This window comes from Balaenoptera borealis (assembly GCF_965194805.1).
Source record: "Balaenoptera borealis genome assembly, chromosome: 15".
Taxonomy (NCBI): Eukaryota; Metazoa; Chordata; class Mammalia; order Artiodactyla; family Balaenopteridae; genus Balaenoptera; species Balaenoptera borealis.
Window position 1 is genome coordinate 36,678,058 of NC_138871.1, and position 25,392 is coordinate 36,703,449.

Genomic DNA, 25,392 nt, shown 5'->3' on the forward strand with positions numbered 1-25,392 from the left:
TTTATGGAGGTATGCGGCAAAACCACTCACTGTTTCAGGATCCCTAGTGCTAGTGCTGAGTGGGAGGTGCCCAGGAGCCTGGACACTCACCACGGCAAGTCACATCAGTGACTGTCCTGCAGCAGCTCTGCCACCTGAGTGGCCCGCCATGCCTCAGGGGGTCGTGCTGGCTAAACGCTCCTAGAAAAAAAAAATCAATTCAGTCACCCCCAGGCCCTCCCCTAGAAGAGCTCCACCAGTAAATACCACTTCAAAACACAAGGAAGGAATAAAGGAACATGCAGATCCTGGTAGAAAGGCTGTATTCATTTTTGAGGACTGCTATGTTTTAAGGCAAGTGTCACACATACAAAACAGTCAGAGATGAACAGTATTTACGACAACATGTTAGAAGAGCAGGGGAGACATCTTCAGACAATGAGAAAGTGGCATTTTCCCCAGCCGGGTCACTCCTGGTCTGATTCCTGTTGCAGACAGAAAAACAGGGAGAAAGCCAAGGGAAGGGGAGCAATCACCATCTGGATTTTACAAGGAAGCACCCTTCCCCAGGCACGGCGCTCCCCTCACCGCAATCCCAGGTCCAGGATAGAGGATGAGCAGTCCCTGGGTCTGATTGTCCAGCTCTACTGTCCATGTTTTGTAAAATTCACCTTTAGGAACAGGAAAATCAGGATGCCAAAGACATGCAACTTGCAGTTAGTCCACCTCTGTCCAAATTCAAACTTGCCCGGACTGGAGCTAAAATATACACACACACATACATACAGATGTTACATGCATGTATACCTCCCACATACATGCTGCATATATGTATGTGTACGTACATGGCCATGTATATATGTGGAAGAAGGAAAGATGAGATCTAGTGACACCTGAAAAATAGTGAATGTTCATTTGCAGTTTGGGATCCATCAATGTGATTGTTTCCCCTTTGAAAACAGAAGGCATCAGCAACAAGCCAGAGGGTCAAGGCTTCCAGGCACCTCTCAGCCCAGCTCCTGGTCACTCCTGCTTCATAGGAGACGGGAATGACTTAGCTGGTTTAAAGAGGGCTGAAGGGAAAAGGGCCTACCCACTGGCCAGGTCTGCTCTGTGCCCCTTGGCTCTTCCCCACCCATCCCGCTCAGGCCCATGCCCCCCAGTCTTAATACAGGGGAGCTTCACTCTCTCTGTCCCCCCTCCCCCCATTACAGTTGTGACAAGGGAATGAAAGTTTGGGAGTTTTAATGGCCAGTGTGTGGTGGCAGAAATGGTGCCTGGGTCTGGGAGTCCCAGGGAGGTCAGGTACCCAGAAGTGTGCTGGGAGATGGGGTAGTTAATTCACAAAAAGATGAAGGACATCAGGAAGAGGCTGCATTTGATGCTAACAAGAAACTACTAAGAGAACAAGTGACGTGATGAAAGTTGCTCCTGCACACAGAACAAAGTCCTGCTCATGAAAGCTGTCCTCCCCAGAAGAAGGAGCCTCCTGGAGAACTTAGGTATCACTTAGGTAACAGTAAGGAGGGTCCGGGGGTGTTAGCACTTGATATCCAAGAAGCAAAATGCGAAATGGTCGTTTTTCGCGGATTCACTCAGTTTGCCTCACCAAATCCCTCTGAGGTAGGTAAGAGGCAGGTGACATCAGCCCCATTGTACTAATGGGGTAAAGTGAGGCTCCAGGACTTGCTGCAGGTTACCCCACAGACACACACCAACAGCCACAGAGAAATAGCAGTCTAGTGCCTTTTAGGTTTTCCTTCCCTGTCCCGGGCAATGCTTGTTCTCTCCGTAAAGCCCCCTCCCCTAGGTTCAGCTCAAGTCAGTAAGTATCAGGTGGACCATTTAGCTTATAAATTTACACTTTGATGTCCTGGAGGGAAAGGAAACCAAGTCTATGGAAATCAGCCAAAGCTAGGGCATCTGGGAACAGGGGTACCTCACTCCAGTGAAGGGGTGGGTTTGTGGGGTTTTTTAAATATTTGTTTTTGCTGCAATGCAGCATTTTAGGGAGGGTCTAGTTGGATTAAAATCTATTGCTAGACCAGCCAGGGTCCTGAATGTGATGACCACACCACACCTCCCCAGAGGAGGGGGCCCCTCTCTGGCCTGTTGCCAAATCAGAGTGGATGGGTATAGAGCCACAGTGTTGACATAGGCCCAGGTCATGAAGGCAGAAAACCTCCCCAAGGCTGGGGCCAGAATGGGGACACGTGTGTGTGTGTGTGTGTGTGTGTGTGTGTGTGTGTGTGTGTGTGTGTGTGTCCTGGCCTGATAAGGCTGCTTCCCTTCCCCCTGCAGCCTGTAATCCCCCTCCTTTCTTGGACTTCAGAATGTAACTGTTTACTTAGTGCCACTGACCAGAGACCCTAGCAGTGCTAACACCATGGAGTATTTCTAACTCGACGACGTGCAGCGCCTCCAGCCTAGTGACCCAGAAGCCAGTCACGCCGATGTGTAGACTCTCAACACCTGAGGCCCAGCTCAACGAATCCCAGCCATGGCTATGAATTTGGGAATTTTTCCAATTACTATGGCTCACGAGGCAATGCGACAGATGACTGCCACCCGTCCAGGTCTGCCCGGAAAGCACCCAATGCTGAGCTTTCCTGGGTGCAGTGAAGTAACATGTGCATTTTCCAAGCTTTAACCACCAGGTCCTGTGAGCCTGTTATGCCCCACGCCCGGCAGCTCGAGGGTGTGTTTCCAAACAGAGCTGGGGTGTACACAGTTGCACCTAGACATGGTAAGCCAAATGGCAGAGTGTCCTGGTCCTTGGGAACCAGTTCCCGCTGGGAAGCCCAATGCCTGTGCTGGGACGTAATCCTCAAACCGGTGACTGGGCCAAAGCATTGCACGGGAGGCTAAAAGTCAGTGAAGGCGGCGCCCGGGTCTGCCGACCGGACCGATGGGGCGGGCATCCCCAGCAGGCAAGCTGGCAGCCCAGCCCCATCACAGAACTGACTCCTTGGACTCAGGGGTGCTGGCCGCAAGGCCGGTGGGGTTTGGGTGTGTCACCAGGGGTGACGTCTCCTCCTCCGACTTGCAGTTGGGGACGGCCTCCACTTTGACCTCGCTCAGCTCCTGCTCGCCTCTCTTCGTCGCCTTCTGATTCAGGTGGTGGAGGATGCCTGCACCCAGGGCATCGCCCTCCACGTTCACCACGGTGGTGGTGCGGTCCCTGGGGGGAAGAGAACAGGCAGGCATTACCGCCAATGCTGCCTGCAGCCACCAGGGGGCGGATGTCACCTTGGGCTGAGCCGCCAGGAAGCTGTGACACTGAGGGAGAGCAAGCTAGTAAGGGCACAGGGCCTCACTGGATGCTAAAGTGATTTTCTCCAAATACTTTTTATGAAACTAACAGATCCTCAAGAAAACTTGGGAAAAAGAAAAGTACAAAGGAGAAAACAAAAGTCACCCCGCCCCCGCATACTCCGTAACCCTGAGTGAACCAGTATTGACCTCTGGATCTGTTTCCTTCCAGAAATCTTTCTATGTATGCATTTCATGTGTGAGACACCATCGTATAAAAGTTACAGACAGCCGGGATGATAGCCTAGATTCCGTCCTGGGTCCAGCTTCTCTCCCACTCACGGCTGCGCTGTGGGAACCTGCCTTCTTGGTCTCACTTTGACACTGCATCTCTACTGAATTGTAACCTCCACATGCTTTCCCTGGCTGGTGGCAAACACCATCTCACAGAGAACAGTGCTGTCCTTTCCAGAAGCTTGTCTTCCCAGAGCCCCATAACCATCCCCCATCCCTGGGGCTCAGAGGAAGTATCGTGCCCATTCTGAAGAAAGGGGGAAAATGTGACCTTGCCCGCAGCACTGGAGAAGCTGAGGGCTGTGGAATCAGAGGTCACCGTGGTACAGGACTCCTGTGACTGCAGGTCTCGCCTGGGCAGCCCACTTGGCGCCCTGTGTCCCTCGTCCTGGCTAAGTGCCCCTTCGTGCCTGCACTCCCCACGTAGAGGAAACAGCGGTGTGAGGAAGGAGGCAGGGCCTCTGACACGCAGCTCTGGTCTCGTCCAGCTCACCGCAACGTACCATCGCAGGGACTGAGTTCCCTCCCAAGTGCTCTCTGGACAAGGCAGGTCTCCAAGACACATGTCACATTTCACCCCCGAGGAGCTGTAGGGATTCTGAGAAGCCCCTTCAAGTCTCCAGGGCTTAAACACAAGATTGGAAACCACCATTCCCAACCACCATGGGTAGAGCCACGAGCCCAGGGCCAGGCTCCAGTGTTTAGGGTATCCCATGCCCAGCTCTGACTAGCCTGGCCAGGAATGTCTTTCTTCCCCAGTGTTGACTGAATGCTCTTCCATGTGCCTAGAACTCTTCTATGTGCTGTGCGTGTGTTAACGCATTTAGTCTCCACCATAACTCTGGTGTAGGTTCTGTTCTTATCCCCATTTGACGGATGGGCAGACCAAAGCAAGGATGGTTCATATCATACAACTAGTAAATGGCAAAGCTTGGATTTGAACCCAGGTACCTGGGCTCCAGTGTTCATTTTCTTATTCACATGCTCTACTGTCCAACATCAGTACCTCAGCGGACCTTCCCTATAAAACAGGTATTGTTTGTATCTGAGAAAGGTATCATGGGACTCAAGGAAGCAACACTCAGAAACTGTTCTGTGCCTTTATGGGAGCCCTGGTAATGGTCATCTGGATCACAGATCCTTCCCAACTCCGCTCCTGAGCCCAAGCCATGGCATTCGCATTAGCTGGGCTCATCTTTTCTCCCCTTGCAGAAATCACTCCTTGGATGTTCCAGGCCAAGGACAATATTCCCGAAGGCTCGCTGCTCCAATGGCTATGACCCCTATGCAGCCAACAATCTCCATAGACCTTTGGGCCCCTGGCTTTTCTGAAGGTTCTGAGCAAGTTCTCAGTAATGATATGTTTTAAGTTTCTCTGCATGCCCCAGGCCAGCGGAGTGCCAAGCTTCTAGCGAGCTCAATACAGACTTTCTTTTATTTGGTGCCCTTAGGACTTGCTACTTACACAATCCAGTCCACAGCCAGGATGAGAGACAGGTCATGAGTGGGCAGCCCAATGGCCTCCAGGATAATGGCGATGGTGAGGACCCCTCCAGCTGGCACACCTGCTGCTCCAACACTGGACGCTGTGGCTGTCACTCTAGGGGATGGGACAGCAGGATCAGCCATTAGCCCAGAGTATGAGTGGGGCACAGAGACATGCAGAACATGGCAGCCATGGCTTAGAAACTGAAAACCACACAACCCTGGAGTCTGTCAGCTGTGCCCTTGAGAGAGGTTCCACTCTCTCCAAGTAATGAATTCACGCTGTTCTCAGTTTACACATGAGACACCCGAATCATGGTGAGATTGGTATTCATGAAGTTTTTCAAAGGAAATCGCAAGAAAAAGACCTCAAGTTTTGAACCAGGCCTAATGATGAAGGAAAGACTACAGAACTTACAGAATGGTGAAGATCTGGCCTGCTTTCAGCTCCACGTTGTTGAGCTGGGCAATGAACACTGCGGCCACACACTGGAAGATGGCCGCCCCGTCCATGTTCACAGTGGCCCCGATGGGAAGGATGAACCTGCTGATCCTCTTGTCGACACCATTGTTTTCTTCAATGCACTTCATCATAGAGGGGAGGGTTGCAGAGCTGGAAACGCAAACAACCAACCATGAGAACAGTCCTTCCTGGCCAGGCCAACATATTCCTCAGCTCAGACCTGGGAACAGAGCAATTAGCGCCATCCTAGTTTATGGCACTCTCCCCTTGAAATAAGAGAAATATCAGAATTGTTGCAGAGTTTCTGTCACACGTGGGGTTTTGTTAACTCCCAAAGTATTCAAATTTGGACTCCTTAGATTTACCTGTTTTTTTTTTTAACCTGGATACCCCTGTTCCAAATTTCTCAAGAACCACACATTGTCTCATGGTACAAAATGTGCGTCTCCTCTCTTGAATGTTTTTCCTCCCAAAAAGTAAAAGGCAAACTATGATTTTTTTTTTCTTTTAGACCAAGAAGCCGAGATGGCTCTGAGAGTTTGGAAAGAGTAACTGTGTTCCTAGATTACAAAGAATAAGAGCCGCTCTCTCCAGTGGGCTCTGCAGATTCTGCAGGGTGTGGCTGGCACAGCTGAGAGTAGGCTTGTTTCTGCCTAAGCTGGAGAAACTTACCTCCTTCATTCTTTCCCCGCACGACCTTGTCATGTACATAGCCAGTCAGGATGGGAGGAAACATGCAGTAGGGAGGCAAAAACTAAATGTGTGAGTGAAACGATGTGCTGCCATCCCTTGAAAGTTTCCTTTAATGTATTTGGAAAGCCCAATTTTTTTTTTTAAGAAATTCACGTTCTTTTATTTATTTATTTATGACTGTGTTGAGTCTTCGTTTCTGTGCGAGGGCTTTCTCTAGTTGCGGCAAGTGGGGACCACTCTTCATCGCGGTGCGCGGGCCTCTCACCATCGCGGCCTCTCTTGTTGCGGAGCACAGGCTCCAGACGCGCAGGCTGAGTAATTGTGGCTCACGGGCCCAGTTGCTCCGTGGCATGTGGGATCTTCCCAGACCAGGGCTCGAACCCGTGTCCCCTACATTGGCAGGCAGATTCTCAACCACTGCGCCACCAGGGAAGCCCATGGAAAGCCCAATTTTTTTGTGAAGGATTTCTAATAATGACAAGGTCCATCTTTTGTGCTAAATGAGATAATCCCACAATATTGTGGACTCCTAGAGAGCTGAGCATGCATCCCTCACCAGGATGCCTTGGTCATATGTAGGAAATAATTCACCCAACCAAAGGGAGAAAGAATTGGGCAGGTATCATTCTAGAAACTTCCCTGCAATGCTTTTTTTTTTTTTTTAACATCTTTATTGGAGTATAATTGCTTTACAATGGTGTGTTAGTTTCTGCTTTATAACTAAGTGAATCAGTTATACATATACATATGTCCCCATGTCTCTTCCCTCTTGCATCTCCCTCCCTCCCACCCTCCCTATCCCACCCCTCTAGGTGGTCACAAAGCACCGAGCTGATCTCCCTGTGCTATGCGGCTGTTTCCCACTAGCTATCTATTTTACATTTAGTAGTGTATATATGTCCATGCCACTCTCTCACTTTGTCCCAGCTTACCCTTCCCCCTCCCCGTATCCTCAAGTCCATTCTCTAGTAGGTCTGCATCTTTATTCCCGTGCAATGCGTTTTAAGTAGCTGCCTTCTTTCACTTAGGCAGAGGTCTAATTAGGGTGAAGACCCACAGTTGGACTAAGTAATGGTCCAGTTGACCTCTAAGCAGCAATAGGAGAAGGGAACGAGGCCATCCCTCATTCTGGCAATGCTAAAAATCCACTTCCATAAGAACTGTGGGGCTGGTAGTACAAAAAAATCAGATGACACCAATTTAGAGTCTTCAAGAAATTAAAATATGTCAAGATGATGGTTGTGCATCCACCACAGGCTCATCTGGTTCCATATTAATACAGCTCAGAGCAGCCAAGGGCACCTGAAACCCACTCACCTGGAGCAGGTGGCAAATGCTGTTGCAAATGGTGTAAGGAGGCCCAGGAGGAACCTGAATGGGTTTTTTCTTGTGAAGACAAAATAAATAAGTGGCAGAACAATTCCTCCGTGAATAAAATGGCCCAATATAGATGTGAAGATATATTTCCCCAGGCTGGTCACCAGCACGATGATGTCCTTCATTTCCACAATCTTGCTTCCAACCAGGAACATGATGCCCACAGGTACGTACCTAGGACACGAGCAAAGGGCACTGGTCAGTAAGGGTGGTGATGCTGGGGCTGAGAGATGTACGCCTTTCCTGTCACAGAACGCAGGGACTCTCAACTAGGTGGTCTTCACCTCTCCCTAGGATGACCCCAAGGAACAGAAAAGGTTGGGGGTATATCGTGCCCATTTTACAGGCCATGAAACTGAGTAAAGTTAACATGATTGCTCATTGTGGGTGATGGAGTCAGGACTAGGACACAGACTTCTTTCCCCTTGGATATTGTATGTCCTTAACAGCTGAATGCAACCAACCATATGGGCTCCCAAGTGGAAAGGCAAGGAACTCTTCAAGAGCAAAGCCTCTGGGGCTGTGAGCTTGACTTTCAGCTTTGCTCAGGATTGTTCTGAGAACTTAGAAACACAAAAGACACCTATTTTGCAGAATTGCTGTGATACAGAATTGAGCCAAAGCTGGGCCTTTTGTGAAGTTTTAAATTCTTTGTGGTTTGGAAAACATGATTCTGTGGGAAAAAGTCATTAACAATGACCCGCTGGGAACACTCTTGGAGCGTGAAGAATTTTTTAATGGCAGGATGGGAAGAAGGAAGGGAAGAAATGAACTATGGGCGCTACAAAGAACAAAAGTCTGCTGTTTTGAATTTAATATAAATTGAGGAAGAATTTTATAACTATCGACTTTATTTGTGAATTTTAATTATATACATAATAATGTCACACGGTTCAAATTTTAAAGGGTACAAAAGGGTGAAGTCTGCCTCCCACCTCTGTACCCAAGCACCCATCTTCCTTCCAAGGAGACTGCCAATGTCACTGGTTTCTTGAGTTTTCTTCCCAGAGATATTCTAAGCAGTATTATTATTTTAAAATCCCATAGTAATACATGAAAACATTCTCCTTTCAAAAAATTAAAACATTATAGATTAGGCCAAAATCTTGAGGGACCATCCTCAAGCCAGCCCCCTCCTCTGATAACCACTCCCGCTTCCTATGCATGCATAGGCACTTTTTGGGCAACGGGTCTCTCATTGCGGTTAAGACACTCAGCTGGGTCTGCCCTTCCAAATATCTGTTTCTGTAACTAATACATCACATTGAAGGAATGACTGTAAATTGGTTTCCAGATTGAAAACAAATGTCTTAACATACAAACATCACTTTCTTGCACAGTTTCCTTTAATCCAACCTTTGGGAGGATTTTAGACTAAAAAAATAAGCCAGGAAAAGAACTCGACGTGATGAAAACATTTTTTCCTTTCTGAAAATATTTATCTCCCCTGAACAACAGCAGTCATATGAAGTGTCATGTTTGCAATATAGAGTCAGACTCTGGAATTTTGTGGTGAGCAAGAAAATTTGGTTAAGCAAGATAAACACCACCAGGGGAAGCTCCGAACTTGGCTTCCCACCAAATCTCAAACTTTCTTACCAAATTCCAGGCTTCTCTCCTAACATTAGTGCAGCTGCCATCCCAATGCCATCTAAGAGAGAGACGTTCTGGGATATTTAAGGGTTGACAATAAGGAAAATGCTTTGCGCACGAAAGGATAAACTAGTTTCTCAGCAACGAATGGGTAGAAGCTAAAACCCACAAAGTTTGGCTTGAGTAAAAGAGCAGGATAAAGCTTATGAGGCATTGGCACTGAAATCGGTATGATTTCTGAGAAGTTACTTTGAGAGACCTTGTCAACTTTTTCCTTGTTAGCCAGAAATCAATCTGATGGTTTTTATTAAACAATTACCCTTTCATTGATATTACATAAAGAAACATTCATATAAAGGAAAGACCATTCCAAGTTTACATACATGTATGGAGTGAAGATGGATTTACCCTCCATGTTGTAAAATACTATAGGAAGGGGCCCTTCTGAAGCTTGAAGTCTATCCTTTAAAGTGAAATGAGCCTTGTTTTATACAGCAGATAGCAAATTTATGGAATTCATTGCCCCACAAGATGATATGGGCATCCCATGTGATATGGGATGGTGGTGGGACTCATAGATAAATCTCCAATGATAAAACCCAGGGGTCACTGTGGGTGATGAGGAAGTGATTGGTAACCATGACACATGCCTGGTTCTCTGAGGTCCTTCACCCCTTGTACCAAGACTGGCCTGTGGTACATCAACCACATACAGAGAACTGGGCCAGGTGGTCCCATAGGGGTGACCTAGAACAGCTAAGTCAGGTTCTTTTCTGGATGGCAGGAGAAATGAGAGAGAGAGAGCAGGTGGCAGGGTGACACTCACCACATAATCCATGACACCAGCACCATCGTCGCCTCATTGAGGGCATTGAAAAAACGAATGAGCTCTTCTCCTTCAGAGCCGAGTTTCTTTAGGGCCACTCCTAACACCAGGGCAAAAAGGACCAATCCTAAAATGTTCATACCTTCAATTTCGGTGCCAATGGGGATCTGTAGGATCAGAAGGGACAAAGGATCTAAGTTTACAACGGATGAGTGAGAATTAAAGAATGGATTTGCTCGTTGTCTCTGCCAGACTGAAACACTGTGCCTGGAAGGAGGAAAGGCTCATATTTTCTTTAACCCTCAGCGATTTCACAAATCAAGGGGCAGGAAACTCAAGGGGAGATGGAGTCTGAGGATATGGAAGTCAACAAACAAAATCTTCACCTAGTTGTTAACTCTGAAAGCTGTTCAAAATGGGCATAGGTTGAAGCAGAAAGTAGAGTGCTCGTCATCACTGGATATATTCAACTAGAGGTTGGACAATCACTTCAAAGGGTTGCTTTTAAAAGAAGAGCTGATTGGTGAAAAGGTCCTTCAGATCAAGAGTCAGTGATTGTAACTTTGCCTCCTAAATGTCAACAAATTCTTTGTTGCTAGGCTCTTACCATAGTCTCTTCACTGACGAATTTCAAAAAAGATGTTCAGAATCAACATGGCTATTTTCAGGATATTCTTTCCTAAATCACTGACTTAAAATGTACAGGTATAATGTATTCTTTTTTTCCAGCAGTGCTGAATCTCATACTCTAAGCATATGTTAGAGGAACATTTTATTCCATCACAACACATTATGAAATTCTGAACAGGAAACATGTCAGCGTGGTAAAACCCAAAAGAGCATTTTTACCAGCTTTCTAGTCTGAATCCTAGTCCCAGCTGTGATACTAAATCACGTCTCTGAGCTTCAGGTGCTGCATCTCCAAGATGAAGTGAAATGGACTAAACTAATAGCTTTCGACTTTTTTGAAAAAGGAGAACTTTTCTTTCAATCAAAGAAAGGCTGGTTGGGGCTTCCCTGGTGGCGCAGTGGTTGAGAATCTGCCTGCCAATGCAGGGGACACGGGTTCGAGCCCTGGTCTGGGAAGATCCCACATGCCGCGGAGCAACTAAGCCCGTGAGCCACAACTACTGAGCCTGCGCGTCTGGAGCCTGTGCTCCGCAACAAGAGAGGCTGCGACAGTGAGAGGCCCGCGCACCGCGATAAAGAGTGGCCCCCACTTGCCGCAGCTAGAGAAACCCCTCGCACAGAAACGAAGACCCAACACAGCCATAAATTAATTAATTAATTAAATTAAAAAAAAAAAAAAAAAGAAAGGCTGGTAGAACTCAGAGCCACTCAAGCCCTAGAGAGGTGTGCTAGGGGGTGGGGAAGGGCAAAGTCCCTCCTTCTCCCCATGGCAGCTCCGTGGCTGGACTGAATAATTCTTGAGGTCCCTTGTCCCTTCCAGCTATATAGCATGAAGGCTGGGACTTAGCTCAGTGTCTGGTAAACAACAGGTACTCAAAAATACTTGTGAATGAATGATGGTTTTAGTGAGTTAAACCCCCAAGACAAATTCTACGTGCAGGGGTAGGTTAAATCACCTATTAATTATATTTCAGAATAGCAGAAGGGGTGTTATAAAATTATTTTTTTTAAGAAAGGGGGCAGTAGTTCCAATTCAATGAAATGGATCCACTAAAGATGGTAAATGGCCAAAGGAGCAAACCTAACCCGTGTGATTCAAACAGCCCATTCAAACCCCAAAGTCTTCAGTCCGGCTGAGAAAAACAGGCATCGTGTATGCTCCTTCCGTTATGAAGCATTATTTGTGTTATAAGTATTTGCCACAAGTGATCTCACAAAAAGTTTTACCTTTTCACGGGTTATGTTTCCAGTGCTTGTGTTGTGGGTCACCTCTCTATAGTCGGTTGCATACTGTGAACAAGAGAAAGAAAAACTCCTGTCAGTTCACAGCTGAAGACCACCTGGAGGAACCGAGAGGAATGCTGGGCCTCTTGCTACTCTGTCCTTCTTCATTCCAGGTCTTCTGGGCACTCCTCACTTGGCTGGCCTGACAAGGGCCTCTGAGGACTGTACAAAAGTTACTTAAGACCAAGGCAGCATGCACTCCAGACTTCTGGTTATTTAGGAAGCCAAGGAAATGGGGAGAATTTCCTATGTCCCCTGGTCACTGGTTTGGAGAAGGTCTGCACACTTTCAAGCTGATGGTTTGATATCTCAAACAGTTTAGAGTTCATATTATTTGGGGAAACTTGGAATTCATTCCACAATGCCGAAGTATACTTTTCGATGTGTTATTTTATTTTCATTCATTTATTTATGCTCCACTATGTTCCAGAACTTATTTGAGCCTGACTGCTTTTCAGCATCTGTTTCTAATTGCCTTCAGCCTCCACTCCCCAAAGCAAAGGCTGGAAGGCAAGACAGCATTTTCGGGCTGAGTCTTCTGGGAGACCACTCATCAGAGGTGAAACGTCCCTCCAACTTTGGTCCTGCAGTTGACTTCACACACTTCTGCCTGAAGCACACAGTTGTCTCCCTGGGGCAGTATGCATTATCGTTGAGGGGACTCTGTTATAAGACACCCTTCCTGACCCTTCTAAGGACACCTGGCTTCTGAACTGTTAAGAGGAGCCCCTTAGAGGGTTCAGACCCAGAGGCTTGCTTTGAACTGGCCTTTAAAGAGCTCTGCTCTCTCTCAGCTTTGACTTATCAAGCTTTCAGACGGGCAGAGATGTTCAGCTGTCCCATGATTAAGGATGGAAGGGCAAACAAAACCCACCCCACACCTTCTGTGCCAGGCACTGAAAGCCCCGCAAACCTTGTATTTTTCTCCTAGCTCACATTATACATACAAGTCACAGCTATGTTTATATGCAGGGTTTTTGTTTGTTTGTTTGTTTTAAAGAGAGGCTGTAAGTAGAAACAGAAAAGTCTTGGCTTGAAAAAGGCAATCAGTTTAGTCCATCTAATCTAGACCTTTATATTCTTTCTCTATATAAAGCATGGCTGCAGGGGAGTTACTTGAAGAATTGCTAAAATTAGTGAAAAACTGGAAACAACCATCAACAAGGGACTGGTTGAGTAAAATTATGATACTCTCATACAGTGGAATACAGCCAATAACTTATGCAGAAGGATATTTACCGACATGAGAAAATATTAACAATAAGAGCAGGTTACAGAACAATATGTGTAGCACGTGTACATACTAACAATGTTATGTAGTATAATTATTTTAAAATCATGTGAATGTGCACATGTATAGAAAAAACATACTGGAAGGATGTATACCAAAATGTTAATGGGTAGCTCTAGGTAGTGATTATGGGTGATTTTTATTTTCTTCTACTTTTTTGCACTTTATTTTTATTTTTTGCAAGGAGCATACGTTATCCCTATAATCAGAAAAAAAAAGATTAAAATGTATTTTAAAAAAATTCTAGGGAATTCCTTCGTAGTCCAGTGGTTAGGATTTGGTGCTTCCACTGCAGGGGGCACAAGTTCAATCCCTGGTCAAGGAACTAAGGTCCCATAAGCCACACAGTACAGCAAAAAAAAAAAAAAAATCTAAAATATTTAAGAGCTCCCAAAAATGTGATTTGAGAGTATTAGGTGATACGAAAAGATGCTGGAACTAGTGGGATATTTTGGAAAAATTTTTGGTTTCTTGTTGTTTTGTTTGTTTTCACTCCAGGGGTATATCTATAAATTTTAGGCCAATGATACTAAGTGTTGTTAACAACGCAACCCTCCCTGTTCCACCTTACCTAACTCTATAGCAGTAATTTATACGTAACCCACCCCTCCCCAAAGTTTCATATTTTTAGCAAAGCATCAAGCTTACCGTACGGAAAGCTGCAACCACAAGATTTGAGGGAAACAGGTTTCTGTTGGAAAAGAAAGCATTTTGTCAGTATTCTTAAAATTCGGCATTCAAAGTGCCCACTTTAAGATGCCCATTCCTGACAGCCTGACACACAGGGTTCCCTCTTTCCCCACGTCCAGTATTTACTGCCATCTTCTGCTTGATCCAAGCACCCAACTGTGTTTCGGCTGCAGGACCCCAATAGATACTTTGAGTGCACTGAGCTTTATCCTCATCTCCCCCTGGATATTTAGGTAAGCTGTGTCCAAGGAAACCGGAATAATTGCATCACTTTCCTTTCCCCTAGAGGCTAAGCCCTAGTGCAGTGGTTTTCAACGGGGAGTGGCACTGCCCACTAGTGAAATCCAAAGGAGTGTTTTGTTGTTGTAATAACTGGGGGGCACTCCTGGAACGGGGGGAGTGTGTTCAGGGGGAAGTGCCAGGTCCCAGCCATTTGTTCTGCTAAATATCAGTCTGAATGTAAAGCTGTCCCATTAATGGTGACTCTAAACTCAGAAGCAAGCACCTAACCATTTTGGTTTAGAGCATTCACATCCTGACATTATTTTTATTATAAATTACTCTCCATTAGTATTTTTTCTTTTTAAAAATTTTATAGCATACTTACATTATTATTTCTATTTTTAAAAATATATAATATCCCCTTCTACCTATTTATCCCACTCTCCACCCCCGCCTCTGGCAACCACCAAGCTGGTGGGTTTTTTATATTACAGTCAGGTCATATTGATGTTTGAAATTATGTGTGTAGGTAAATTCTATTTATGGATTTCATTTCAGGATGAAGGATAGTATAGAATATTTGTTATAAAAGGAGAGCAATAGAACTGATCCAGTTAAGCTAGATTTTGAAACCAAAATCTATTCATGCACACAGTTTTTATTGAGGGCCTCCTTTGGGTCATATATTGTACAGATGCTGGTCATGATATACAAGAAAATCCTACTGATAATCCGTTTGTTCTACCCACTTCCTATAAGAATAAGTCTAGAAAAGTAGAAGACCATCCTTTACAATTTGTGCCAACCTTATCCACTAATTCTTACTTCTGTGGTTGAGTTGTTCATAGCACTAGAATCTCTAGGCAACTATTTGCATGTGCTCGGTTTCAGAGGTAGGCAGGTCTGACTGTAGCCCAGCTTGGCAAGCAGAGTCTAAGAGGCCTCCTGGTAGTCACACCTTTGTGTAATACCCTCCCCTTCAGTGTGTGTGTCATGGGGCGTGGGGGATGGGTATGACTTGCTTCTAGCCAACAGAATACAGCAAAGGTGATGGGATGTCACTTTTGTGATTTGGTTACATAAACTTGTGGCCTCCATCTTGCTAGAAGACACTCTTTATTGCTTTCTGGGCTTGCATATTTGATGAAACAAGCTGCCATATTGGAAAGACCCATATGACAAGACATGGAGGGTGGCCTCTGGCCAACAGCCTACTAGGAACTGAGGCTCCCAGTCTGAACCTCAAAGAACTGAATTCTGCCAACAACCACGAGTCCTCAGAAGTGACTCCTTCCCCAGTTGAGCCTTCAGATGAGACCCTAGCTGCAGCCAACACTTTGATTGCAGCCTTATAAGAGACTCTGAAGCAGAAGACCCAGCTAAGCCGTGCCAGGATTCCTGATACCACAGATACTATGGCATAATAAATATGTGTGATTTTAAGCTGCTAAATTGGTGGCAATTTGTTATACAACAATAGATAATGAATACACCCACCAAAAGGGTTAACGAGACACAAAAATGACTTCATTAGAACACTCAGGAAGCTTCCATAGACAGCCAGCATCTAGAGACTGCAACTCAGCCTTTCCCATCTTGCTTGTCTATGAAACCTGAATTGCTTTTAACATACTTAGAGAATACCCGAAAGTACACGCCTGTATTTAAACAGACAAAATGTGATCTTCTGTTGAATTAACCACTGCAAAATGGTGATCTGAAGTTTGATTCCTATTACAAGCATATTTACTTTAAAAGAAAGGCAGAAACAGACTAGGCATTTGCATTGACTATTCTTTAGTGTGTAGATGAATAGCAACTTACATTTGCCTCTTATTTCCATTACAAAGCACCCTTCTCAGTCTTGTAGGGGTAAGTTTGGTATCTCATTTCCATTTGCTATACTAGTTAGAAGCAGAAACAGGCCCTGAGCCCAGGTTTCGCCCATTCTGCATCCACCACAGTAGTTCTCAGACTGAGCTGGCCACCTGCTTCTCTCCCTAAGAAGACAGGGAAGTTAAGGAAAGAGCTGGGTTAGAAGCCCTCTGTCTTCTCCATGGGGGACGATTTCCCCTGCAAATACTTCGCATCCTTCAGGAATGAGTTGTTGACCTGCCTGGTGTCTTCAGCATAAGCAATAACCCAATACTGTCTCACCCAGAACGGACCCTAACCCAGAACTTCTAGACCAAACAGCCACTGTTTGGTCAACCTGTTTTCAGACAGTCAGTCTACAATATCTAGTCTACAAAATCCAATGGGAACAGAGGGGTATATTCAATACTAGACTCAAAACAGTGACTCCTGCCAAAAAATCAAGTTCCTAAGAACATGATGTGTTCTGGCAGTTTCTTATAAAGTTAAACAGACACTTACCATATGAACCAGCAATTCTACTCCTAGACATTTACCCAGGAGAAATGAAAATATATGTCTGCAAAAAGGACCTGTATGAATAACAGCATTATTCATAATAGCTCAAAACTGAATTGTCCATCAACTGATGAATGGACAAATAACATTATGATAAATACATACAATGGAATCCTACCTGGCAATAAAAAGGAATCAACCGCTAATATACACAACGTGGATAATCTCAACAACATCGTGCTGAGCAAAAGAAGCCAGACAAAGAAAAGTACATGCTGAGTGATTCCATCACCATGAAACTCTAGAAAAAGCAAAACTAATCCATAGTGATAGAAAGCAAAACTTTCTATCCAAAACCGCCTGGGGCCAGGGATGAAGAGTGGGAATTGCTGAGAAGGGTCATGGGAGACAAAAATGTTCAGTGTCTGGATTGTGGTAGTGATTAAATGGTTTATCTATTTGTCAGAACTCATTGAACTGTACCCCTGAAATGGATGCATCTTTTGTATGTAAATCATATCTCAAAATTGCTTAAAAAGTTAGGACAAAAGATCCAGTGCTAACTGCAAAGGAGATTTGACAACCAAAAAAAAATATGTACATTCAATGGGATGACTGAACTCTTTTTAGATTACATTACTCAGCTCTCAAATATTGATCCCTTGGAAGGAATCGCCTGCAGGCAGTGAGTTGAACCCACAGAATCATACTCCTTTCCTTCAGTTCCCCTGGTCGCCACAGGCCAGAAGCAGGGGCAGGAGCACACCCCTGTGTCCGCCAAGGGGCAAGGCTGCAAGGCTGCAGGAGTAAGGCAAAACATTTTTCTCTACTCTTCATGGTTTGTGCCTTTGGAGTTGTATTTTAAAAGTCATTGCCATACCAGAGGTCATTTTATGTTATCTTTCAGGAGTTTTACAGTTTTGTGTTTTACATTTAGATCTGTGATCCACTTTTTTTTCTTTTTTAAGAAGTATTTTTTTTTAATTTATTATTTTTGGCTGCATTGGGTCTTTGTTGCTGCACGGGGGCTTTCTCTAGTTGCGGCGAGCGGGCTTTCTGAGTTGCGGTGCGCAGGCTTCTCATTGCAGTGGCTTCTCTTGTTGCTGAGCATGGGGTCTAGGTGCGCAGGCTTCAGTAGTTGTGGTGCACGGGCTTAGTTGCTCGGCAGCATGTGGGATCTTCCCGAACCAGGGCTCGAACCCATGTCCCCTGCATTGGCAGGCGGATTCTCAACCACTGCGCCCCCAGGGAAGCCCTGATCTGTGATCCATTTTGAGTTAATTTCTGTGAATGGTGCAAGGGCTGTGTCTAGATTCGTTTTTTTTATGTGTGGATGTCCAGCTGTTCCAACACCATTTGTTGAAAAGATTATTCTTGTGCCACTGTATCACCTTTGTTCTTTTGTCAAAGATCAGTTGACCATATTTACGTGGGTCTATTTCTGGGCTCTCTTCTGTTTCACTGACATATTTGTCTATTCTTTTGCCAACACCACACTGTCTTGATTACTGTAGCTTGGTAGCAAGTCTTAGAGTCAGGTGTGTCAGTCCTCTGACTTTGTTCTTCTCTCTGCTTATCCCTCTTTCCTTTGACTTTTAAGCAAGATGCTGCTGTGAACTCGGGCTTTTTCTTACTCCTGAGCTCTCCTGTATTCAGGAGAGTTCTCATTGCAGTGGCTTCTCTTGTTGTGGAGCATGGGCTCTAGGTGTGTGGGCTTCAGTAGTTGTGGCACATGGGCTCAGTAGTTGTGGCACATGGGCTTAGTTGCTCTGTGGCATGTGGGATTTTCCCAGACCAGGGATCCAACCCATGTCCCCTGCACTGGTAGGCGGATTCTCATCTACTGCGCCACCGGGGAAGTCCCTGAATTTTAAATTTTATTTACATTTAAACTAGTTAAATTTAAATAGCCACTTGTGGCTAGTGTCTATCATATTAGATAGTAGAGATCTGGAGTTGTGAGATCCACGGTCTGGAAATCAGAAGGATCAAATGGTCTTCTCAAGCTTACCTCTGCACAGCACTCAATTTCACTGGGTATTAGGGTGCTTCTAACCATTGAGGCTCCTCATTTTATTTAAATTCTCAAATATGTCATTTTTCTGTTATTTGACCCTGAGAAATTTCCTTGAATTACATAATACCAGATATACATTAGACCAAAGTCTTTCAAACATTAGTTGGCCATGGAATCAATTTCCTGGCTCTAACCAGCATTTTATAAAAGATGTAATACATTGGACAGAGTAGAAAAGATCAGCATGTATCACACTTAAAACGTTGTTTTGTAGGACTTGTGTTTCAGATTGTATATGTGGGAGTGAAGGTGTCTGTATGTGGATAGGTCATTATTTAAAATGTATTTCTCATAGTGGGTCTAAGTCAGAAACATTTGCAAAAAATGCCAAGACTGTACTACTAAATCCAGAGACCCAAGTCAGACCAAATTGGGAGAGAATGAATGGACGAGCCTTTCCGGTGCTTTAGGAACCTCTGGACACATTACTTAAAGCAGGCAGAAAAACTGGTATGAGCTCAGCCTGAAGTTTTGAAAGCAGAACTTCTGTTAGTGGTACTGTACAGACTCGTGCAGCTCACACCATGAAAAAGTTCAGAAATGTTCCTTCTTCATACATCTGGTGCTGTTCTTCTGATCCTATTGTCAAGGGTGGTATGCATTTCCCTGTTCCATATGAGAAGACTGTAAAACAATTTACTTTGGCTTCGTGTATTTTTTTGTTCCAAAAGTATTTCCTTTCATTTAAGTTCAAAAATTCTTTACTGAATTTATGAAAATTTCAAAGACTCTTCGGAACAGGATACGACACTCTATGTACACCTGATAAATATTTATTATCCCTAGTGCTTATTGTTACAGGTTCAGTTAACAGGGATGTGCCCCTTCAGATCTTGGTACCCCCTACAAGGCCGGGAGCAGAGGAAGGGCTGGGGGTGATGGGCTCACACTATGGAGACAGTGGGGGGTAGGGGAGTAACCTATCCTCTTTCTGAGGCCCACATCCAGTTTTAGATTCCAGCCTGAAAGGCTAATGCTGGGACCCTGGGGTGGGGGACGTTTGAAGAAATAAGGCTAAGAGTAGCCTGTATCAAGTAGCCCTCAGCTGTCCCTGAGAGGCTGGGACACCCTAGAATATTAGCAACACACTCAAATATTAACTCATTTAATCCTCATAACAAGTCTAGGTAGTAGCTACACTATTATTAATCTCATTTTACAGATAAGGCAACTGAGGTACAGAGAGGCTAAGTGACTTGTCCATACAACTAGTAAGTGGTAGAGCTGGATTCAAAACCGGGTAGCTGACTTCAGTGTCTGTTCTTCATCACTATCCACACTACCTCTCTGGGTTTATGTTCTTTTCTGAACTATTCAGGCATGGTGTCGAGCTAAAAAAATTTTTTTTAATATTTTAAGCTGCCATTTTTAGTGAATAGTTAGGCTGAGAAACCTCCATTAATTTGGATCCATGTTAGATTCACTAAGAGTCTTCATCTTGCCTACAGGTTTCTTCGCGCCTACTGAAGAAATGTGTTCTTTGCAGCCTGAGAAGCATCATATTCACCCAGTTCTTGGGAAGGAAAGTAAGTCCCCAGCGCCCCCCTGTGTGAAGGGAAAGGCTCCAAACATTGTCCACTGTTGAGAAAATGAGCACAAGAAAAGCAATAAAGTCTAGAAAACTGGGCGACAGGTAAAATCTCAATTGTCTTTACCAGGCACATGGTAGCCCCTTCTGCAAGACAGTGGCCCAGGACCATTCTTCTGGCTGCTAGTGTAGACAGTGTCCCGGGCCCAGGAGCTACCTGCCTCGTTGGCAGATAAGCCTCTGGTTTTCCATTTGAAAACCACAAATATTATCACTCAGAGGAATGTCTGAGGTCAGTTGCCTGAATCCTTTCCATTGACAGGTGAAGAAAACTGAGGTCACCTTTGGAGACCAGACACGTGTCATGCAGGGGAAAAAGAAACTGAGATGTTGGGGAGAATATGTGAGGATTTCTGCCCCATTTCAGAATGGAAGGCTCTTCTGTGTTTAGTTTTGATTTTCTCCATTTTCCAAATTTCCTACAGTGTTGATTATATTAGTCCAAACCATAGTCACTGTTAACCTTTTTCTCCAGGCTGCATGTGATTCCCAATATACCTAAAGGCTACATTAGCTTCAAGTCATCTTGAGGTCCCAAACATCCTTTTCTTCCCACTCACTCTCATTTATTTCAGACTATGAAGAGAGAGCCATCCCCATTAACTCATGTGAACCAAAAAAACACAATTGCTCTGTAATCTTGCCCCATTTATAACACGAGCAAGCATCTGTTGGGTCAGCCCTATTCTTAGAGCTTTACAGACATAACTCATTTAACCCTCACCACGATCCTGGGAGGCAGGCACTCTCATGATCCCCATTATAAAGATGAGGAAGCCAAGGCACAGAAAGGTATGGACATGTCCTAGGACCCACAATCAGTAAGCGTTGTTAGGGACCAAGAAGTTCCACAATGACTGGGTTCCTGAAGACCTGCTTAGAAGCCACTTTGGGTCACACCCAGTACTGAGTCCTGTACTCTTCCAGGTTCCAAAGCGTGGCGCTCGGGCTGCTCAAGAGGAGACCGTGACTTTCCCACCCGCCAGTTGCCGTCCACTGTCCTTTCTCAGCTCTCAAAGGGCCTGTTCTAGCCTCACCCCCATGCCCCAGTCTGCTATGCTATTTCTAATACACTGTGTTGGGAAATCAAACCACTTGGCAACGGCATTCTGAATTTCCTAAAAGGCATAATCAGTGTCTATTAGCGTCATGTCTCTCTGACTTGTAGTTCCATCTTGAAAAACTAAATTAGAAATCATGGCAGAGAGACGCAGTGGGAGTTTGGGGGCACTCCACGATCTGGAAAGGTTGTGGACTTGAGCAAAGCCTTGGCGGCAGCTGCAAGCAGTCATCTGAGACTTTCCCCACTCCTTCCAGGCGTTTAAGTTCTAGGCAGTTACCAGGGGCAGGCCTGCGGGATCATTGAGGTGTTTGCCCACAGAATCTCATATTCACTCACTTGCCCACAGGCAGAAAGGACTGCGCCCTGCCTTTGCCAGGGAACATGCCTGGAGTCACATAAAATTGGCATCCGTGAGGTTTCCTTGATGGAAGCAATTTTAAAATGTTTACCCAGAGAGTCCCCAGACCCAGGAAGCATTTCCACATGGCTCAGGACTCCATTTCCCCTCAAAAGCTGCTCAGTGAGAAAGTCAAATCCAACCTGCACGTTCGCTTTCCTTCACTGAAGAGGCTCAACTCCTCTGCTTACAAGAAGTGAGCGTCTGCCCCGAGCCGACTATACCCTTACCTGGTACCCTTACATCCGCATCAGAGCAAACATTTCTGAGATGGGACTGGGCCACCAGCATGGCCTCATTTCTATGGCGTGTTGACTTGGGGAAGGGAAGAGTGGGAGAAATAGAGCCCTGAACGAGGGGGCATGAGACCCATAGTTCTTCTAATCTCTCTTTTGACAAACCACTCTGTGTCCTTGAGCAAATCACTTAATCTCTGTCTCAGTTTCCTCATACCACCTGCCCTACCTTTAACCGTGAGCTGCTGAATTAAAGAAGTTTGGCCCTTGGAAGCATTATGAAACACTACCTACCCCCAACAAGCTACGACAAATGTTCTCTTGGTCCTTCCCTGTATTTGTGGCCCGAGTCACCGAAAGTCTGTACTTACACTGACCGCTAAGCCATAAGGATGGGTCATTCACTTCAGAAGCAGGAGCTAAAGGGGCTTGTATCTAAAACTAGAAAACCATGATCAGGAAATAAGTCCCTTCTGGGGCTGGTGGAATAAGGTAACCCCTCCTTCACCCCCACCCCCTGCCCCCTGTTTCTTGGCCATTGCCTCTCTCGGAGATAAAAGAATGTTACTAGCGTCTCTACGGGGTACCACCAGCAGGTCAGAGCATCCACACTCCGAGCCACTAATCCCTGCAAAAAAGACTCCCTTAACCCCACAATCTCCCTCCCTGACTGATACGCTGAAGGTAATAAGCCAAAGGTACTCTCACCCTCAGTAGACTTTTTCAGTACCCACTTAAAAGTTAGTCCTCAAACGTTAAGGATCTTTAAAGCCTCCAAATATCAAGCTGCCAGACACTAGACAAACGCTGTAGCTCATCAAAGTTCTAATAGGCCACCTCCACCTGTCTTTTTGGTAAGAACTTTTTGGTCCCCCTCATCAGAGAGGTTTTGCTTTTTGCTTTTTTCAATGTAAATTCCTTTGATTTTTTTTTTGTTGTTGTTGTAATTTTATTTATTTATTTATTTGGCTGCACCACACAGCATGTGGGATCTTAGTTCCCTGACCAGGAATCGAACCCGTGCCCCCTGCAGTGGAAGCGCAGAGCCCTAACCACTGGACCGCCAGGGAATTCCTGTTGTAATTAAATGAACACTCTTAAGTGGCAGACAGTCATCACATTTTCCAGAAGGAGAAATAGAAACAGCAGGGAGTCAAGTCACTTTGCCCAGAGTTTGCTGTTTTTCACAGCCTCAGCAATGAGGAGCTTTGCTTCGGTGACTCAAGACAAAACATATGTCCAAGGCTCTGAATCCAGAATTATTGGAAATCTGGAGGGGGAGCCAGCTGAGCTCCTCACTCAGCTGAACCTGGCCATGTCAGTAAATGCCTCTAGGTTGCAGTTTTCCCATCTGCGAACTCTGGGCTAATGGAGAAGCCAAAAGAGGCTGAGGCTTTGGCCAATCCACAAAAACTACATTACATCTCAAGGGATGAAATGCAACTTCTAAGAGTCACAAAAAGCAGGCAAAGCTAAGTGAAGATGCTTCTTTCTCTCTCCTCTCTAGAATTCACATCTTCCCACAAATAAAGCCCCTTAAAACTCACAATACTGTACCATGGTCCTGACTATGGGGATTGACAGCAACCTGTCCCAAGCTCCCAGGAGAGGCATGTTTCTGGGCAACGAGCCCTGCACTAACTAACTCCAGCCTTGTTATCCTTGGGTCCGCTGACAACTCTTCAAAAAATTGCCAGCTTCCTACCAGCCAAAGGGCTGAAACAGAGGCCATAGATTACAGGCGAGAATGGTCCAACAGGCAAAATTTAACCAATGCTCCCAGAAGCTTTTGGGCACCGTTGGGGGAGAAAATTGGGTGAGGATATTGGGGCGTGGTTGGAACATTTTTCCTAGTGTGGGCAGCCAGAGAATGTAAGGAGTAAAGTACAGGTGAGACCGCTGCCTCTTCCCTAACACATTCCCACCCAACGGTAGGACTGGTTCTTGCTAAAAGATGCAGTACCGATCCTTGAGAATGTCAGGTGCGCCCCAGCTGACGTTTGCAAAGGTGTGGTCAATATGCAAAGCCTCCAGACGTTATTTTGATATTTAAAAAATGTTAAAGGCCACCAGCAGCCAGCTAAGAATGAACTCTTAGGAGTACATGAGGGTGTATGAGTATGAACTAGAGTGCAGTAGAGAGCTGGCGTCTCCCACTGAGCACTCGGCGAGGTGTCGGCTGGCGGGGGAGGGAGGACGTTACCTGGCCAGGTCGAGGAATGAGTCCACTGTCTCTTTGGGGACCGGTGGGGGCCCCGTCTCCTCCAGACCCAGGTCGCTGGACTGAAGGGTCTGCGCGCCAGATCCAGGCTTGATGATGAACGCCAAAGCGACTGCGAGAGCCGAGGCGCCTAGCGTGGTGAGGCCGAAGTAGGCTATGGCGATGCCGCCCAGGCGCCCGAGAGAGCTGGCGTCCAGGGAGGCGGCGCCCGATACCAGGCTGCAGACCACCAGCGGCAGGATGATCATGCGCAGCATGCGGAGCAGCATCTCTCCAGGAAAGGCCAGGTAGGTGACCTGTGTGCGGTTCAGCTTGAGCCCACGCAGCGCCGCGCCCAGGCCGGCGCCCGCCACCACTCCGGACACTGTGAGCAGCACCAGCGCGTGGCGCCGTAGGAAGCCAGCGCAGCGCCGCGCGCGTCGGGCCGTGCTCCCCGGCGCGCCAGGCCCCGCTGCAGGCCCCGCCTGGGCGCTGTCTAGGTAGCCGTTGGTCTCGCTGCTCTTCTCCATGGCGCTACCCGCGGCTCCGAGCTGGAGGAGGCGGGGGACTGGGGCTCCGGGAAAATACGCGGCTCTCAATGAATGGATCAGGCGGAGCTGCCGAGGTCCGCTAGCTGTAGCCTAGCGGGTTCTGGGAGCTAGCCCGCGGGGCTCTCCCGGTCTTGGCCCTGGAGCAGGTGCGGGGAGGGCCAGGAGAGACGCGGGAGAGCGGGCTGGAGCCCCGGGTTGAGTGGATCGCGCCGCGCCCAGTCCTGCACGGCGACCACGGGCTGAAGATGATGTAATGAGGGAGCTCGCAGATGCGGAGGAGAGGGGGAGCTCTGTGAGACCTGGGCCGGCCCCCTTCACACCCACCGCCCCGCCCCCTCGGCTCTGGCCAATCAGCGCCCGCGAGTCTCCTCCGCGAGCCCCTCGCCCGGCTCCTGGCCACCGGCGCTGGGGGAGGGGCGGCCCGGCCGGGGACGCCTACTGAGGCCGCTGGGGCGCGGGTGTAGCCGGCCAGTCCCGGCGCCCGCAGCCTAGGAGGCCCCTCTAACCGAGGCCCAATCCCGACGACCGCGTGGGGGGGCAGGGGGCGGGGCCTGAGGGACAGCCAGGGCTCGTTGGCACCTGCCGGGGCCGCTCGGGCCGGCCGGGGTCTGGGCCCTCTGGGTCAGAGGGTCGGGGAGAATGTGGAACGCGGTGGCGTTCCCTGTCCTGGGTGTTGGGGGAAGGGAGAGGTTGTCAACAAGGTTGGTGCTGTCGCCCCCGCGCGGCCCGTTTTCCGCCGCAGAGCCCGCCCGCCCGCCTCTCCTAGGAAGGGTCCTCGCGTGAGGGGATCCTGGGCGCGCTCCTAGGCGCGTGGCTTGGGGCCGTCGG

At 46.8% G+C, this 25,392-nt stretch overlaps 1 protein-coding gene across 3 annotated transcripts; it reads right to left on the bottom strand.

Annotated features, from left to right (window-relative positions):
* Positions 1-285: 285 nt before the first annotated feature.
* On the bottom strand, positions 286-24,838 carry SLC1A4 (solute carrier family 1 member 4). 3 transcript variants are annotated; one of them, XR_014234697.1, is made up of 10 exons: positions 24,017-24,838; positions 13,816-13,858; positions 11,820-11,882; positions 9,963-10,129; positions 7,484-7,717; positions 5,429-5,623; positions 4,991-5,125; positions 2,998-3,160; positions 651-738; positions 286-464 (listed from the first exon to the last, which is right to left on the bottom strand). XR_014234697.1 is itself a non-coding variant. In XM_082356491.1 (9 exons), the coding sequence occupies exons 1-9, from the start codon at positions 24,541-24,543 to the stop codon at positions 718-720; spliced, it is 1,548 nt and encodes a 515-aa protein (XP_082212617.1). In that variant the 5' UTR covers positions 24,544-24,838; the 3' UTR covers positions 286-717. The 3 variants fall into 3 exon arrangements, 2 of the variants coding, with proteins under 2 accessions (XP_082212617.1, XP_082212616.1); XM_082356491.1 differs by having other exon boundaries at positions 286-738; XM_082356490.1 differs by having other exon boundaries at positions 286-3,160.
* Positions 24,839-25,392: the final 554 nt, after the last annotated feature.

Excerpts from the sequence above, each read along its gene's own strand:
- SLC1A4 (XM_082356490.1), bottom strand. The coding sequence starts at position 24,543 with ATGGAGAAGAGCAGCGAGACCAACGGCTACCTAGACAGCGCCCAGGCG. Across the intron at positions 5,624-7,483 it reads GCATTTGCCACCTGCTCCAG|CTCTGCAACCCTCCCCTCTA; the intron begins GTGAGTGGGTTT and ends TTGCGTTTCCAG. Across the intron at positions 3,161-4,990 it reads CTGGCTGTGGACTGGATTGT|GGACCGCACCACCACCGTGG; the intron begins GTAAGTAGCAAG and ends TCTTCCCCCCAG.